Here is a 13,379-nt window from a genome sequence, read left to right as displayed (position 1 = left end):
CCTGTTGCTGACACTTGAACCTGAGTATTGAAGATTGGCAGGCTAAGTAAGGGCAGGAAAGTATCTGAGTGATTTGGACATTCTCAATAGAGGTATCAGTAAGCATAGGCATGAAGGCAAGAAGCTTTATACATGGGCAACTATAAACAGATTGTTATTACTCTGAATTTAATGAAGTGAATCATGGGAGATGATGTAGAAAGATGAAAGTAGAAGCTAAATTGTGAAGGAAATTTTTAACCATGTAAAATATTAGCTTGGATTTTATCCTATAGGTAATGGGAAGTAATAAAGAAATAAGCAGGGGGATGATCTGGTCTGATATCAATTAAACCACTTTAGTGTTGGGAATAGAGAGAGGGCTTGGAGTAAGACTACAAACAAGGAATTTATGTAAAAGGAGTTTGCTCTCATCCTGGCAGTGGAGATGAGGACTGAATTTGGATAGCATAAGTAGGGATGGAGATAAAAGAGAGAGAAAGGAGAGATAATCTTCACAAATAGAATTAACTTTCAAACCATGGGTAGACATTAGGTCATGTACAGATGTGGATAAAGACACTAGTTCATATAAAAACCAGGAAAATTTTAAATCTTCACTTCAGCCAATAATTTTCACCTTTTCCTTACATTTACCTTAAATACTAAATAGCAGCAAGAGTGTCGATTGTGAATTTCAACTTCTTCTCTTCTCTGCTTATTCTTCTATGGAAGGGTAACAAAGTAAATGCTAAATAAAATAGAGAGTGAGAAGGAGAAGGAAAAAAAGAGAAAATCCACAAGATAGATAATGCCTCCTTAACCAAGGAAGAATAATTCCAGTTGAGTGAAATCCACTAACTTTACCTTATTCCAAAGTTGTATATTATATTCCAAAATTTTTGGCAAGCAATTGAAAACTTACAGTATATTTTCCTTAAGGCCCAGGAATCATTATTAGTCCAGTTCAAAATATAAATTCAGTCACTTCATTTAAAAAGAATTAAATGTCTTTAAAAAATAAAATCTTAAAAAAATGGAGGAAACCTGGTTGGCTCAGTTAGTAGAGCATGTGACTCCTGATCTCAAGACTATAAGTTCAAACCCTACATTGGGTGGAGAGTTCAAATAAATAAACAAACAAATAAATACAATCTTAAAAACAAAAGAATTAAACCTCTCATTATCTTGTCAAAATCATTAAATACTATTAAGCAAAACCTAACTTGTCTTTTTAAAGTTTAGAAAAATCCATTTATATCTGGTGTTTGATATGCAAAATAATTATAATTAACAATCATAAAAACACACATTTTTAGTAGAATGATTTTTTATACTAAAGAACTTAATAATCATATGTCAAATATAACATTCCCAGATTAGCATATGTGTAACTACTACATAGAGTAAAATTGGCTTCTAACTTTTAGAGTTATACCAATTTCTGTTCATTAACTCCTCTTAGATTCTTGAGGTATATCTTTATAATTACTATCACATCTATTATCTTTTAAAAAGGTCTAGACAGGGACACCTGGGTGGCTCAGCAGTTGGGCATCTGCCTTCCAATCAGGGCATGATCCCGGGATCCTGGATCAAGTCCCACATCAGGCTCCTTGCAGGGAGCCTGCTTCTCCCTCTGCCGATGTCTCTGCTGTGTCTCTCATGAATAGATAAATAAAATCTTTAAAAAAAAGGCTAGACATGATAGGGGCACCTGAGTATCTCAGTTTGTTGAGCACCGGCCTTCAGCTCAGGTTATGATCCTGGGGTCCTGGGATCAATCCCCAAGTTGAGCTCCCTGCTCAGCAGAAAGCTTGCTTCTCCCTCTCTTCTCCATCTTTCTCCCTTTCCCTCTACCCATGCTCCCCCATCACCCTTCGTGCTCTCCCCCCATTCCTGCTCCTGCTCTCTGACACACCATGTTGTCTCACTTGCACTCTCAAATAAAATCTTTAAAAAAATAAAAAGGCCTAGACATGGTTGATGTAATATTATATCTATTATCAAATTTATTCTAAAGTATTTGTATTTAATAAATGTAGCACATTATGATGTAATAATAATACCACTGCTACTATCATTACATACCACATTATCACTACTACTATCATTACTGTCACTACTACTACTACTACTACTACTACTACTGGTGGGTAATGCTTATCAATTGTTATGTGCTAAGCACTGTTTTTAACATTTTACATCTAATTACTCACAATTATAGGAAACTACTCTGTTATCCTCAATTGATGTAGAAAAATTATGTACTTCATCTCTATGAAGCTCAGTATTCTCATCTATTACAATAGTTGAACTGGATAATAACTTAAATTCCTTTCTAGTTCCCTAAATATCTCATATCCACTATAACTAACTTTTTATTACAAAAGGGGAACTTTTTATCTGAAGTCATATGATAGAAAAGAAAGAGGGGGAGGAATTGATCTTATGCTTAGAAGTAACAACAGTCCAAGTATATCAAAAGAATAGTAACTATATATTTGTATAAAACTACATGTGTAAATATTATATTATTTAATGCTATCATTAAATGCATGTAGTTAGTGAAAGTAGAAAATAATTTTCTACCACTTCTACCATTGCCATACAATTGGATGTTTATTATAAAGCATATGCACTGGAAAGGTGAAAGCAAAAAGAAGTAAATTGTATGTATAATTCTGGTTATAATAAAACTATTATTTTATATATAATATTATATATTATTATCTTTTTTTCCAATTAAAATGTAATGAGATATAGTCCCAGAAAATGCTCAGTACATATTAGGTCCAAAATACATGAAAGTTATTATTATTTATTTATATATTTAAAAATGTAATATGCTAATGCTGTGGGATTGTTGAACACGATGGTCAAGAGAGAATTCTTGAGACATTTTATGGTGCAACTTAATAAGTTTATTGAAGTAGCACGAGGACAGGACCCACGGGCAGAAAGAGCTGTACTTTTTGCTATATGAAGCTGGTGGTTATAAGCTTAGTACTCAAAGGGGAGGAGATGTGCAAGGATTATTATAGCATAAATGTCTTCTTCAAATAGCTTCACATAAAACTGCTATCACAAGATTTCTCAGATGCTAATCATTCAGTTCATATTAGCTATGAGTGGGTTTACCCACAGTCATGAGACCCTTTAAAAGTGTAGCAGTCAGCACATATGTGATCACTATCAAAACAACGCAGTCTATAGGTCAGTCTTCTGAGCTAAAGGTGAACATTTTTTCTGCTTCTATCTCTCCTCACTGTGCCATTGTAATATACATAATCATAAATTTCAAGAAAAACTATATTATAGAATACTTTTGAGCCAATAATTTTACTGGAAGCAAAATTGTGTATTATCAAGGACATTAAGTTATAAATTATTTTTAATAAATTAAGATTTCTGATTTAAGTAATTTGTTAAATGCTTTATATTAATGATGATAAATAAGTATAATTAAAATAGAAAAACAGCTTTATGTTGAACCTCATTTAATAATCTTTTACCCAAACCAACAGAAACCAGGGGTGCCTGGGTGGCTTGTCAGTTAAGCATCAGATTCCTGGTTTTGGCTCAGGTCATGATCTCCTGAGTTGTATGATAGATCCCACACTCAGTGGGGAGTCTGCTTGAAGATTCTCTCCCTCTGCCCTTCCTCACTCTCAAAATAAATAAATCTTTTAAAAAAATAACAGAAACCATACATTCTCAGTGTCTTTGTTTCAAGTTTTCCAATTTTGTTATTACCTCAAAGCTCTGAATTTTTGTTTCACATGAATGTAAATTTACATGGGTGTCTAATTCTTTTCAAGTTGCTGAAGGTTACTTATTTATTTATTTATTTAGATTTTATTTATTTATTTGAGAGAGAGAGAGAGAGAGGCAGAGACACAGGCAGAGGGAGAAGCAGGTTCCATTCCATGCAGGAAGCCTGATATGGAACTCCATCCTGGGTCTCCAGGACCACATCCTGGGCTGAAGGTGGTGCTAAACTGCTGAGCAACTGGGGCTGCCCAGCTGTAGGTTATTTATGTGAAAGACATTGAACTGTGAAATAAATACAAGTGAAACAAATTAGCATCATAATTAGTTTAAAATATATTTTAATTATATGTGAACACTTTAAACATTTTTTAAATGCCAAAATTTTAAAGTTTGCATATTTCTTGAATGTTTTTCTACTTTCACAATAAAAAATATCTTCAATTTTTAAAAACTGATTCAGGGATCCCTGGGTGGCGCAGCGGTTTGGCGCCTGCCTTTGGCCCAGGGCGCGATCCTGGAGACCCGGGATCGAATCCCACGTCGGGCTCCCGTTGCATGGAGCCTGCTTCTCCCTCTGCCTGTGTCTCTGCGCCCCCCTCTCTCTCTCTGTGTGTGACTATCATAAATAAATAAAAATTAAAAAAATAAAAATAAATAAATAAATAAAAAAATAAAAACTGATTCAGGGGGACCTGGGTGGTTCAGTGGTTAAGCATCTGCCTTTGGTCAGGTCATGATCCCAGGGTCCTGGGATCAAGTCCCACATCAAGCTCCCACTGGGGAGCCTGCTTCTTCCTCTGCCTGTGTCTCTGTCTCTGTGTTTCTCATAAATAAATAAATAAAATCTTTAAAAAAGTAAAATTAAAAAGAATGATTCAGAAAGACTGTAAAGATTGGTAGGCTTAAAACCCTTCTATGAGCCAATATATTGAAGGAACCCAATAATTCTATCTAAGAAATTATCAAACATTTAATGCTATCACTAAGTGCATGTAGTTAGTGAAGGTACAAAATAATTTTCTACCACGACTACCATTGCCATACAAATGCATGTTTATTATAAAGCGTATGAACTGGAAAGGTGAAAGCAAAAAGAAGTAAATTGTATGATTTAACACTCTGGTTGAACCTAATGAGATCTGGAACCAAAATAAACTAATGATATGCATTTATGTCTCTCTCAGTATCTATTTATGGTTTATAATCCACCAAAATAGGCAACATTATTTTATTGACTAAAGTTTTGCCAACTAATTACCTTTTCACGTTTCAGCTACCATGCAAAAACGTCTGAAGAAGGAGAAAAAAGCCAAGAGAAAACTGCAGGAAGCCTTGGAATATGAATCAAAGCGCCGGGAACAAGTGGAACAAGCATTTAAGCAAGCCACTACTAGTGACAGTGGCCTGAGAATCTTGAAAGGTAGTATTTGTTTTTTTTGTTTGTAAGTTTTGTTTTTTTTAATAAATTAATTTTTTATTGGTGTTCAATTTACCAACATACAAACACCCAGTGCTCATCCCGTCAAGTGTCCCCCTCAGTGCCCGTCACCCACTCACCCCCACCTCCCGCCCTCTGCCCCTTCCACCAGTCCTAGTTCGTTTCCCAGAGTTAGGAGTCTTTATGTTCTGTCTCCCTTTCTGATATTTCCCACACATTTCTCCTCCCTTCCCTTATATTCGCTTTCACTATTATTTATATTCCCCAAATGAATGAGAACATATAATGCTTGTCCTTCTCCGATTGACTCATTTCACTCAGCATAATACCCTCCAGTTCCATCCACCTTGAAACAAATGGTGGGTATCTGTCATTTCTATTTCTAATGGCTGAGTAATATTCCATTGTATACATAAACTACATATTCTTGACCCATTCATCTTTCGATGGACACCGAGACTCCTTCCACAGTTTGGCTATTGTGGACATTGCTGCTAGAAACATTGGGGTGCAAGTGTCCCAGCGTTTCATTGCATCTGAATCTTTTGGGTAAATCCCCAACAGTGCAATTCCTGGGGCGTAGGGTAGGTCTATTTTTAACTCTTTGAGGAACCTCCACACAGTTTTCCAGAGTGGCTGCACCAGCTCACATTCCCACCAACAGTACAAGAGGGTTCCCTTTTCTCCACATCCTCTCCAACATTTGTGGTTTCCTGCCTTGTTAATTTTCCCAATTCTCACTAGTGTGAGGTGGTACCTCATTGTGGTTTTGATTTGTATTTCCCTGATGGTAAGTGATGCAGAGCATTTTCTCATGTGCATGTTGGCCATGTCTATGTCTTCCTCTGTGAGATTTCTCTTCAGGTCTTTTGCCAATTTCATGATTGGATTGTTTGTTTCTTTGGTGTTGAGTTTAATAAGTTCTTTATAGATCTTGGAAACTAGCCCTTTATCTGATAGGTCATTTGCAAATATCTTCTCCCATTCTGTAGGTTGTCTTTGAGTTTTGTTGACTGTATCCTTTGCTGTGCAAAAGCTTCTTATCTTGATGAAGTCCCAATAGTTCATTTTTGCTTTTGTTTCTTTTGCCTTCGTGGATGTATCTTGCAAGAGGTTATTGTGGCCGAGTTCGAAAAGGGTGTTGCCTGTGTTCTCCTCTAGGATTTGGATGGAATCTTGTCTCACATTTAGATCTTTCATCTCTTTGGAGTTTATCTTTGTGTATGGTGAAAGAGAGTGGTCTAGTTTCATTCTTCTGCATGTGGATGTCCAATTTTCCCAGCACCATTTATTGAAGAGACTGTCTTTCTTCCAATGGATAGTCTTTACTGCTTTATCAAATATCAATTGACCATAAAGTTCAGGGTCCACTTCTGGGTTCTCTATTCTGTTCCACTGATCTATGTGTCTGTTTTTGTGCCAGTACCACACTGTCTTGATGACCACATCTTTGTAGTACAACCTGAAATCTGGCATTGTGATGCCCCCAGATATGGTTTTCTTTTTTTAATTCCCCCTGGCTATTCGGGGTCTTTCTGATTCCACACAAATCTTAAAATAATTAGTTCTGACTCTCTGAAGAAAGTCCATGGTATTTTGATAGGGATTGCATTAAACGTGTATATTGCCCTGGGTAACATTGACATTTTCACAATATTAATTCTGCCAATCCATGAGCATGGAATATTTTTCCATCTCTTTGTGTCTTCCTCAATTTCTTTCAGAAGTGTTCTATAGTTTTTATATAGTTTTATAGATCCTTTTATAGTTGTATAGATGTTTATAGTTTTATAGATCCTTTACCTCTTTGGTTAGGTTTATTCCTAGGTATCTTATGCTTTTGGGTGCAATTGTAAATAGGATTGACTCCTTAATTTCTCTTTCTTCAGTCTCATTGTTAGTGTATAGAAATGCCATTGATTTCTGGGCATTGATTTTGTATCCTGCCACGCTACCAAATGGCTGTATGAGTTCTAGTAATCTTGGGGTGGAGGCTTTTGGGTTTTCTATGTAGAGTATCAGGTCATCGGCGAAGAGGGAGAGTTTGATTTCTTCTTTGCCAATTTGAATGCCTTTAATGTCTTTTTGTTGTCTGATTGCTGAGGCGAGGACTTCCAATACTATGTTGAATAGAAGTGCTAAGAGTGGACATCCCTGTCTTGTTCCTGATCCTAGGGGAAAGGCTCCCAGTGCTTCCCCAATGAGAATGATATTTGCTGTGGGCTTTTCGTAGATGGCTTTTAAGATGTTGAGGAAAGTTCCCTCTATCCCTACACTCTCAAGAGTTTTGATCAGGAATGGATGCTGTATTTTGTCAAATGCTTTCTCTGCATATAATGAGAGGATCATATAGTTCTTGGTTTTTCTCTTGCTGATATGATGAATCACATTGATTGTTTTACGAATGCTGAACCAGTCTTGTGTCCCGGGGATAAATCCTCTTGGTCATGGTGAAAATTTTCTTAATGTGCTCTGGATCCTATCGGCTAGTATCTTGTTGAGAATTTTTGCATCCATGTTCATCAGGGATATTGGTCTGTAATTCTCCTTTTTGGTGGGGTCTTTGTCTGGTTTTGGAATTAAGGTGATGCTGGCCTCATAGAACGAATTTGGAAGCACTCCATCTCTTTCTATCTTTCCAAACAGCTTTAGTAGAATAGGTATGATTCCTTGTTTAAACATTTGATAGAATTCCCCTGGGAAGCCATCTGGCCCTGGACTCTTGTGTCTTGGGAGGTTTTTGATGACTGCTTCAATTTCCTCCCTGGTTAATGGCCTGTTCAAGTTTTCTATCTCTTCCTGTTCAGTTTTGGTAGTTTGTGGCTTTCCAGGAATGCGTCCATTTCTTCTAGATTGCCTAATTTATTGGCGTATAGCTGTTCATAATATGTGTTTAAAATATTTTGTATTTCCTTGGTGTTGGTAGTGATCTCTCCTTTCTCATTCATGATTTTATTATTTTGACTCTTCTCTCTTCTTTTTAATAATACTGGCTAATGGTTTATCTATCTTATTAATTCTTTCATAAAACCAACTCCTGGTTCTGTCGATCTGTTCCACAGTTCTTCTGGACTCGATTTCATTGAGTTCTGCTCGAATTTTAATTAACTCTCTTCTTCTGCTGGGCGTAGGGTCCATCTGCTGTTTTTTATCTAGCTCCTTTTTGTGTAAGGTTAGCTTTTGTATGTGAGTTCTTTCCAGTTTTTGAATGGATGCTTGTATTGCGATGTATTTCCCCCTTAGGACTGCTTTTGCTGCATCCGAAAGATTTTGAATGGTTGTATCTTCATTCTCATTAGTTTCCATGAATCTTTTTAATTCTTCCTTAATTTCCTGGTTGAACCTTTCATCTTTTAGCAGGATGGTCCTTAACCTCAACGTGTTTGAAATCCTTTCAAACTTCTTGTTGTGATTTAGTTCTAATTTCAAGGCATTATGGTCTGAGAATATGCAGGGGACAATCCCAATCTTTTGGTATCGGTTCAGACCCTATTTGTGACCCAGTGTGTGGTCTATTCTGGAGAAAGTTCCATGTGCACTTGAGAAGAATGTGTATTCAGTTGAGTTTGGATGTAAAGTTCTGTAGATATCTGTGAAATCCCTCTGGTCCAGAGTTTCACTTAAAGCTCTCGTTTCTTTGGAGATGTTGTGCTTAGAAGACCTATCGAGGGTAGAAAGAGCTAGATTGAAGTCACCAAGTATCAGTGTATTATTATCTAAGTATTTCTTCACTTTGGTTATTAATTGGTTTAAATATTTGGCAGCTCCCACATTCGGGGCATATATATTGAGGATTGTTAAGTCCTCTTGTTGGATAGATCCTTTAAGTATGAGATAGTGTCCCTCTTCATCTCTCACTACAGTCTTCGGGGTAAATTTTAGTTTATCTGATAGAAGGATGGCTACCCCTGCTTTCTTTTGAGAACCATTTGAATGGTAAATTGTTATCCAACCTTTTATTTTCAGACTGTAGGTGTCCTTCTGTCTAAAATTAGTCTCTTGTAGACAGCAAATAGATGGGTCCTGCTTTTTTATCCAGTCTGAAACCCTGCGCCTTTTGATGGGGTCATTAAGCCCATTCACGTTCAGAGTTACTATTGACAGATATGAGTTTAGTGTCATCATGATATCTATTCAGTCCTTGTTTTTATGGATTGTTCCACTGAACTTCTTCTTAAAGGGGAATTTTAAGAGTCCCCCTTAAAATTTCTTGCAGAGCTGGTTTGGAGGTCACATATTCTTTCAATTCCTGCCTGTCTTGGAAGCTCTTTATCTCTCCTTCCATTTTGAATGAGGGCCTTGCTGGATAAAGTATTCTTGGTTGCATGTTCTTCTCATTTAGGACCCTGAATATATCCTGCCAGCCCTTTCTCGCCTTCCAGGTCTCTGTGGAGTGGTCTGCTGTTACCCTAATATTCCTCCCCATAAAAGTCAGGGATTTCTTGTCTCTTGCTGCTTTAAGGATCTTCTCTTTATCTTTGGAATTTGCAAGCTTCACTATTAATTGTCGAGGTGTTGAACGGTTTTTATTGATTTTAGGGGGGGATCTCTCTATTTCCTGGATCTGAATGCCTGTTTCCCTTCCCAGATTAAGAAAGTTTTCAGCTAGGGTTTGTTCAAATACATATTCTGGCCCTCTGGCCCTTTCGGTGCCCTCTGGAACCTCAATTAAACGTAGGTTTTTCTTCCTCAGGCTGTCGTTTATTTCCCTTTATCTGTCTTCATGGTCTTTTAATTGTCTGTCTTTTTTTTCTCATTTTCCCTCTTTGCCATCCACTTGTCTTCTATGTCACTCACTCCTTCTTCCACCTCGTTATCCCTCGTCATTGGGACTTCTAGTTTGGATTGCATCTCATTCAATTGATTTTTAATTTCTGGCTGATTGGATCTAAATTCTGCAGTCATGAAGTCTCTTGAGTCCTTTATGGTTTTTTCTAGAGTCACCAGTAGCTGTATAATAGTGCTTCTGAATTGGCTTTCTGACATTGAATTGTAATCCAGATTTTGTAACTCTGTGGGAGAGAGGACTGTTTCTGATTCTTTCTTTTGATGTGAGGTTTTCCTTCTAGTCATTTTGCTTAGTGCAGAGTGGCCAAAAACAAGTTGTATTGGGAAAAGGAGAAAAAGAGAGAGAGAGAAGGAAATAAAAGAGAAAAAGAAAAAAGGAAGAAAAACAGGAAAAAAGAGAAGAAAAAGAGAAAGAAAAAGAAAGAAAGATGAAAAAAAGGGGGGGGGAAGCAATCAGAAATCAAAAAAAAAAAAAAAAAAAACAACACACGGGGGAGTATCTTCTGCTTCTGTGTACTTTAAGTCCCTTGACTTCCCCTGGAACTTGTCCGTCTAGCTGGTCTTCTGGGGGAGGGGCCTGTTGTGCTGATTTTCAGGTGTTAGCACTTGGGGGAGCTGCTCTGCCCCCTGCCTGGTGCAGGTCTCAGTGGGGGTTGTTTACCCCGTGAGGCCCCTGGAGGAACAACCCCAGTGGCGGCGGCAGCTCTGGAAATCTGGTTTCAGCCCCTGCAGTAACTGCGGAGCTCTCCGTCCAAAGCGGCCTGGATGCTCCGGGGCGGGGCCGCTGATCTGCTCAGCTCGGGGTCGCCTGGTGGCAGGAGCGTCCTTGCTGTCCTGGGCCCTCCTGGCCTCTGCCTGTCCCGGGGGGAGGCCAGATCCTGGGCTGTGTCCCGGCGCCATGTGCTCCTGGTCTGCCCAGTTGGATTCGCTCCCGGCCTCGCAGACCCCACCACGGAGCCGCCGCCCGAGCCCCTCCGAGTCCTGCCGTGCGCGCTGCAGCCCTTTAGGGAGCTCGGCGCACTCTCCTGGGACCGCAGGTGTCTGTTAGTGTCCCAGGGAGCCCGAGGGCATCCCCGCCCTCCTGGGGTCCTGCTCTAACTCCCTGTGGGTGCCTTTCACCCGGGAAGATTGGTGAAGCTCCTGCTTCTCCGGGACGGGGCTCTCCTGTCCTGGGGTCACTCGCCCCGGCCTTAGCCCGGCTCCTCGCGGGGCCCCCTCCCCCTTGGATGCCTTTTGTTTCTTTATTTCTTACCCCCGCCCCGCCCCGTCGTCCTACCTTGATAGAAGCGCGAACTCTTGTCACTGTAGCATTTCAGCTGTTCTTTTTTAAAATCTCAGTCCGAATTCGTAGATTTTCAGGATGATTTGAAGGTTATCTATGTAGTTTGGTGGGGACAGGTGATTTGGGGACCCTACTCTTCCTCTATCTTGCCCCTCTTGAAAGGTAGTATTTGATTTGACTTTAACTCTCAAGGTACAGAAAGAAAAAAAAAAACAACCTGATTTATTTTTTTATAATATATATATATTTTTTTAATTTTTATTTATTTATGATAGTCACAGAGAGAGAGAGAGAGAGAGAGAGGCAGAGACACAGGCAGAGGGAGAAGCAGGCTCCATGCACTGGGAGCCCGACGTGGGATTCGATCCCCGGTCTCCAGGATCGCGCCCTGGGCCAAAGGCAGGCGCCAAACCGCTGCCCTACCCAGGGATCCCAAAAACAACCTGATTTAAAAAGAGAGAGGAAGAGAGAAAGAAAGACAGAAAGAAGAAAGAAAGAGAGAGGGAAAGGAGGGAAGGAAGGAAAACCTAGAAAAAAAAAGAAGGAAGGGAGGGTGAAAAGGAAGGAGAAAAGGAAGAAAGGGAAAGAGGAAGGCAGGGAGGAAGGGAGGAAAGAAGGAAAAGAAGGAAGGAAGGAAAGAAGGAAGGAAGAGGCTTTGTTCAACAATAATTTAAAAATCAATTTGAGGCCAGGCTCTTTAGGTTATGAATTAAATGTGTCAAAATAATCCCTATTCTGGGAGATACAAATATCCTAGGAATAACATGAAACCCTGCTGACTTTTGCAATAGAAACAGTAATGCTGATAACCTTCTTGTTTTTAAAATGTAAGTATTTTATGTCCACTCATTTTAAAATATGCTGATAATTGGTCTACTCTTTTTAAATAAGTTATAGGATGCTGATTTATTTAATGTAGATTGTATCAGTGTTGGGGGTTTAAGGAGGGCCTGGATGAAAAAAAATTTTCTAAGTACATTCCTAGGGACGTCTGGGTGGCTCAGCAGTTGAGCATCTGCCTTTGGCTTAGGGCATGATCCCGGAGTTCCAGGATCAAGTCCCATATTGGGCTTCCTGCATGGAGCCTGCTTCTTCCTCTGCCTGTGTCTCTGCCTCTTTCTCTCTGTGTCTCTCATGAATAAATAAATAAAATATTTTTTAAAAAATTTAAGTACATTCCTGGAGATTCTGTTAGAAGAAATGCTTCTGTCATGAATTTTCTTAATTCCAATATTTTTCTGATTACACTGTCAATTATGAAACTCCACAACATCATCTCATCTCATAGAATATTCAGGTTCTTCTTTCATTGCACACTAACAGCTTGTGTTTTTAACTGACATGTTAAATATACATATGTATATTAACTGCTATGTGTGTGTAGCAAATATAAACTGAAGAATTTTACACAAACATGCACACATACCCCATACACATGCATGACACACACATAAGACTAAAAGGGTGCTTCAGTGTCCTATACTAAGAATGAGTAAGGGATTTTTTTTTATAAATGTGAATCATATTCTTTCTTTCCAAAAGTTCAATTTCCTTTTCACTGTGACTGTCTTGGATCATTGTGTTCACAATCAATAGAAATAGTGTTAGATTATTACCTCATCTTAACCATGCCTTGTTGAAACACAGAAAAGAAGGAGTAATTATACATTAATATCTTACAAAATGGGACATCTCAGTGGGAGCCAGCATCCTTGCTTATCAAAGGTTTTAAAAATAACATTACTTGAGTAGCATGGGACATATGTTCTGTGCACTCATTATTATCATTCGAGGCCCTTGTCATTCTGAGGTGGCTTGAATTTTTTTACATATTTAAAATTCACCCATCCAGGTCTAGCTTTTCTATTATAGAGGAAAAACAGCTGTTTCTACAGCATGGTGGGTATCTTGTATTCAAATCATTTTATTCTCATATTAATCTTTGATGGCATTGGATGATATATTGGCATCTGTTGCCACATTACCCAAGGGTGCCCAAGCAAATGTGTATATATAGAAATGCTCATATAAAGCTGTGCTTCATGGATATGGATAGCTTTTAGATAATCACATCTCTTATTTAAAATTGAAAATAAAAACCTAACTTCTTATTTCTTT

At 38.4% G+C, this 13,379-nt stretch overlaps 1 protein-coding gene across 2 annotated transcripts in view; it reads left to right on the top strand.

Moving 5' to 3' along the window:
- Nucleotides 1–13,379, top strand: part of DACH2 (dachshund family transcription factor 2) — a 182,477-nt gene that overhangs the window by 151,783 nt on the left and 17,315 nt on the right. For both annotated transcript variants that reach the window (XM_077888549.1, XM_077888550.1), the window contains exon 6: nucleotides 5,027–5,173. In XM_077888549.1, coding sequence (XP_077744675.1) covers nucleotides 5,027–5,173 — 147 coding nt within the window. The remainder of the gene's footprint in view (nucleotides 1–5,026; nucleotides 5,174–13,379) is intronic.

The sequence above is a fragment of the Canis aureus genome, chromosome X (assembly GCF_053574225.1).
Source record: "Canis aureus isolate CA01 chromosome X, VMU_Caureus_v.1.0, whole genome shotgun sequence".
Classification (NCBI taxonomy): Eukaryota; Metazoa; Chordata; class Mammalia; order Carnivora; family Canidae; genus Canis; species Canis aureus.
This window is presented reverse-complemented; position numbering and strand designations above follow the sequence as displayed.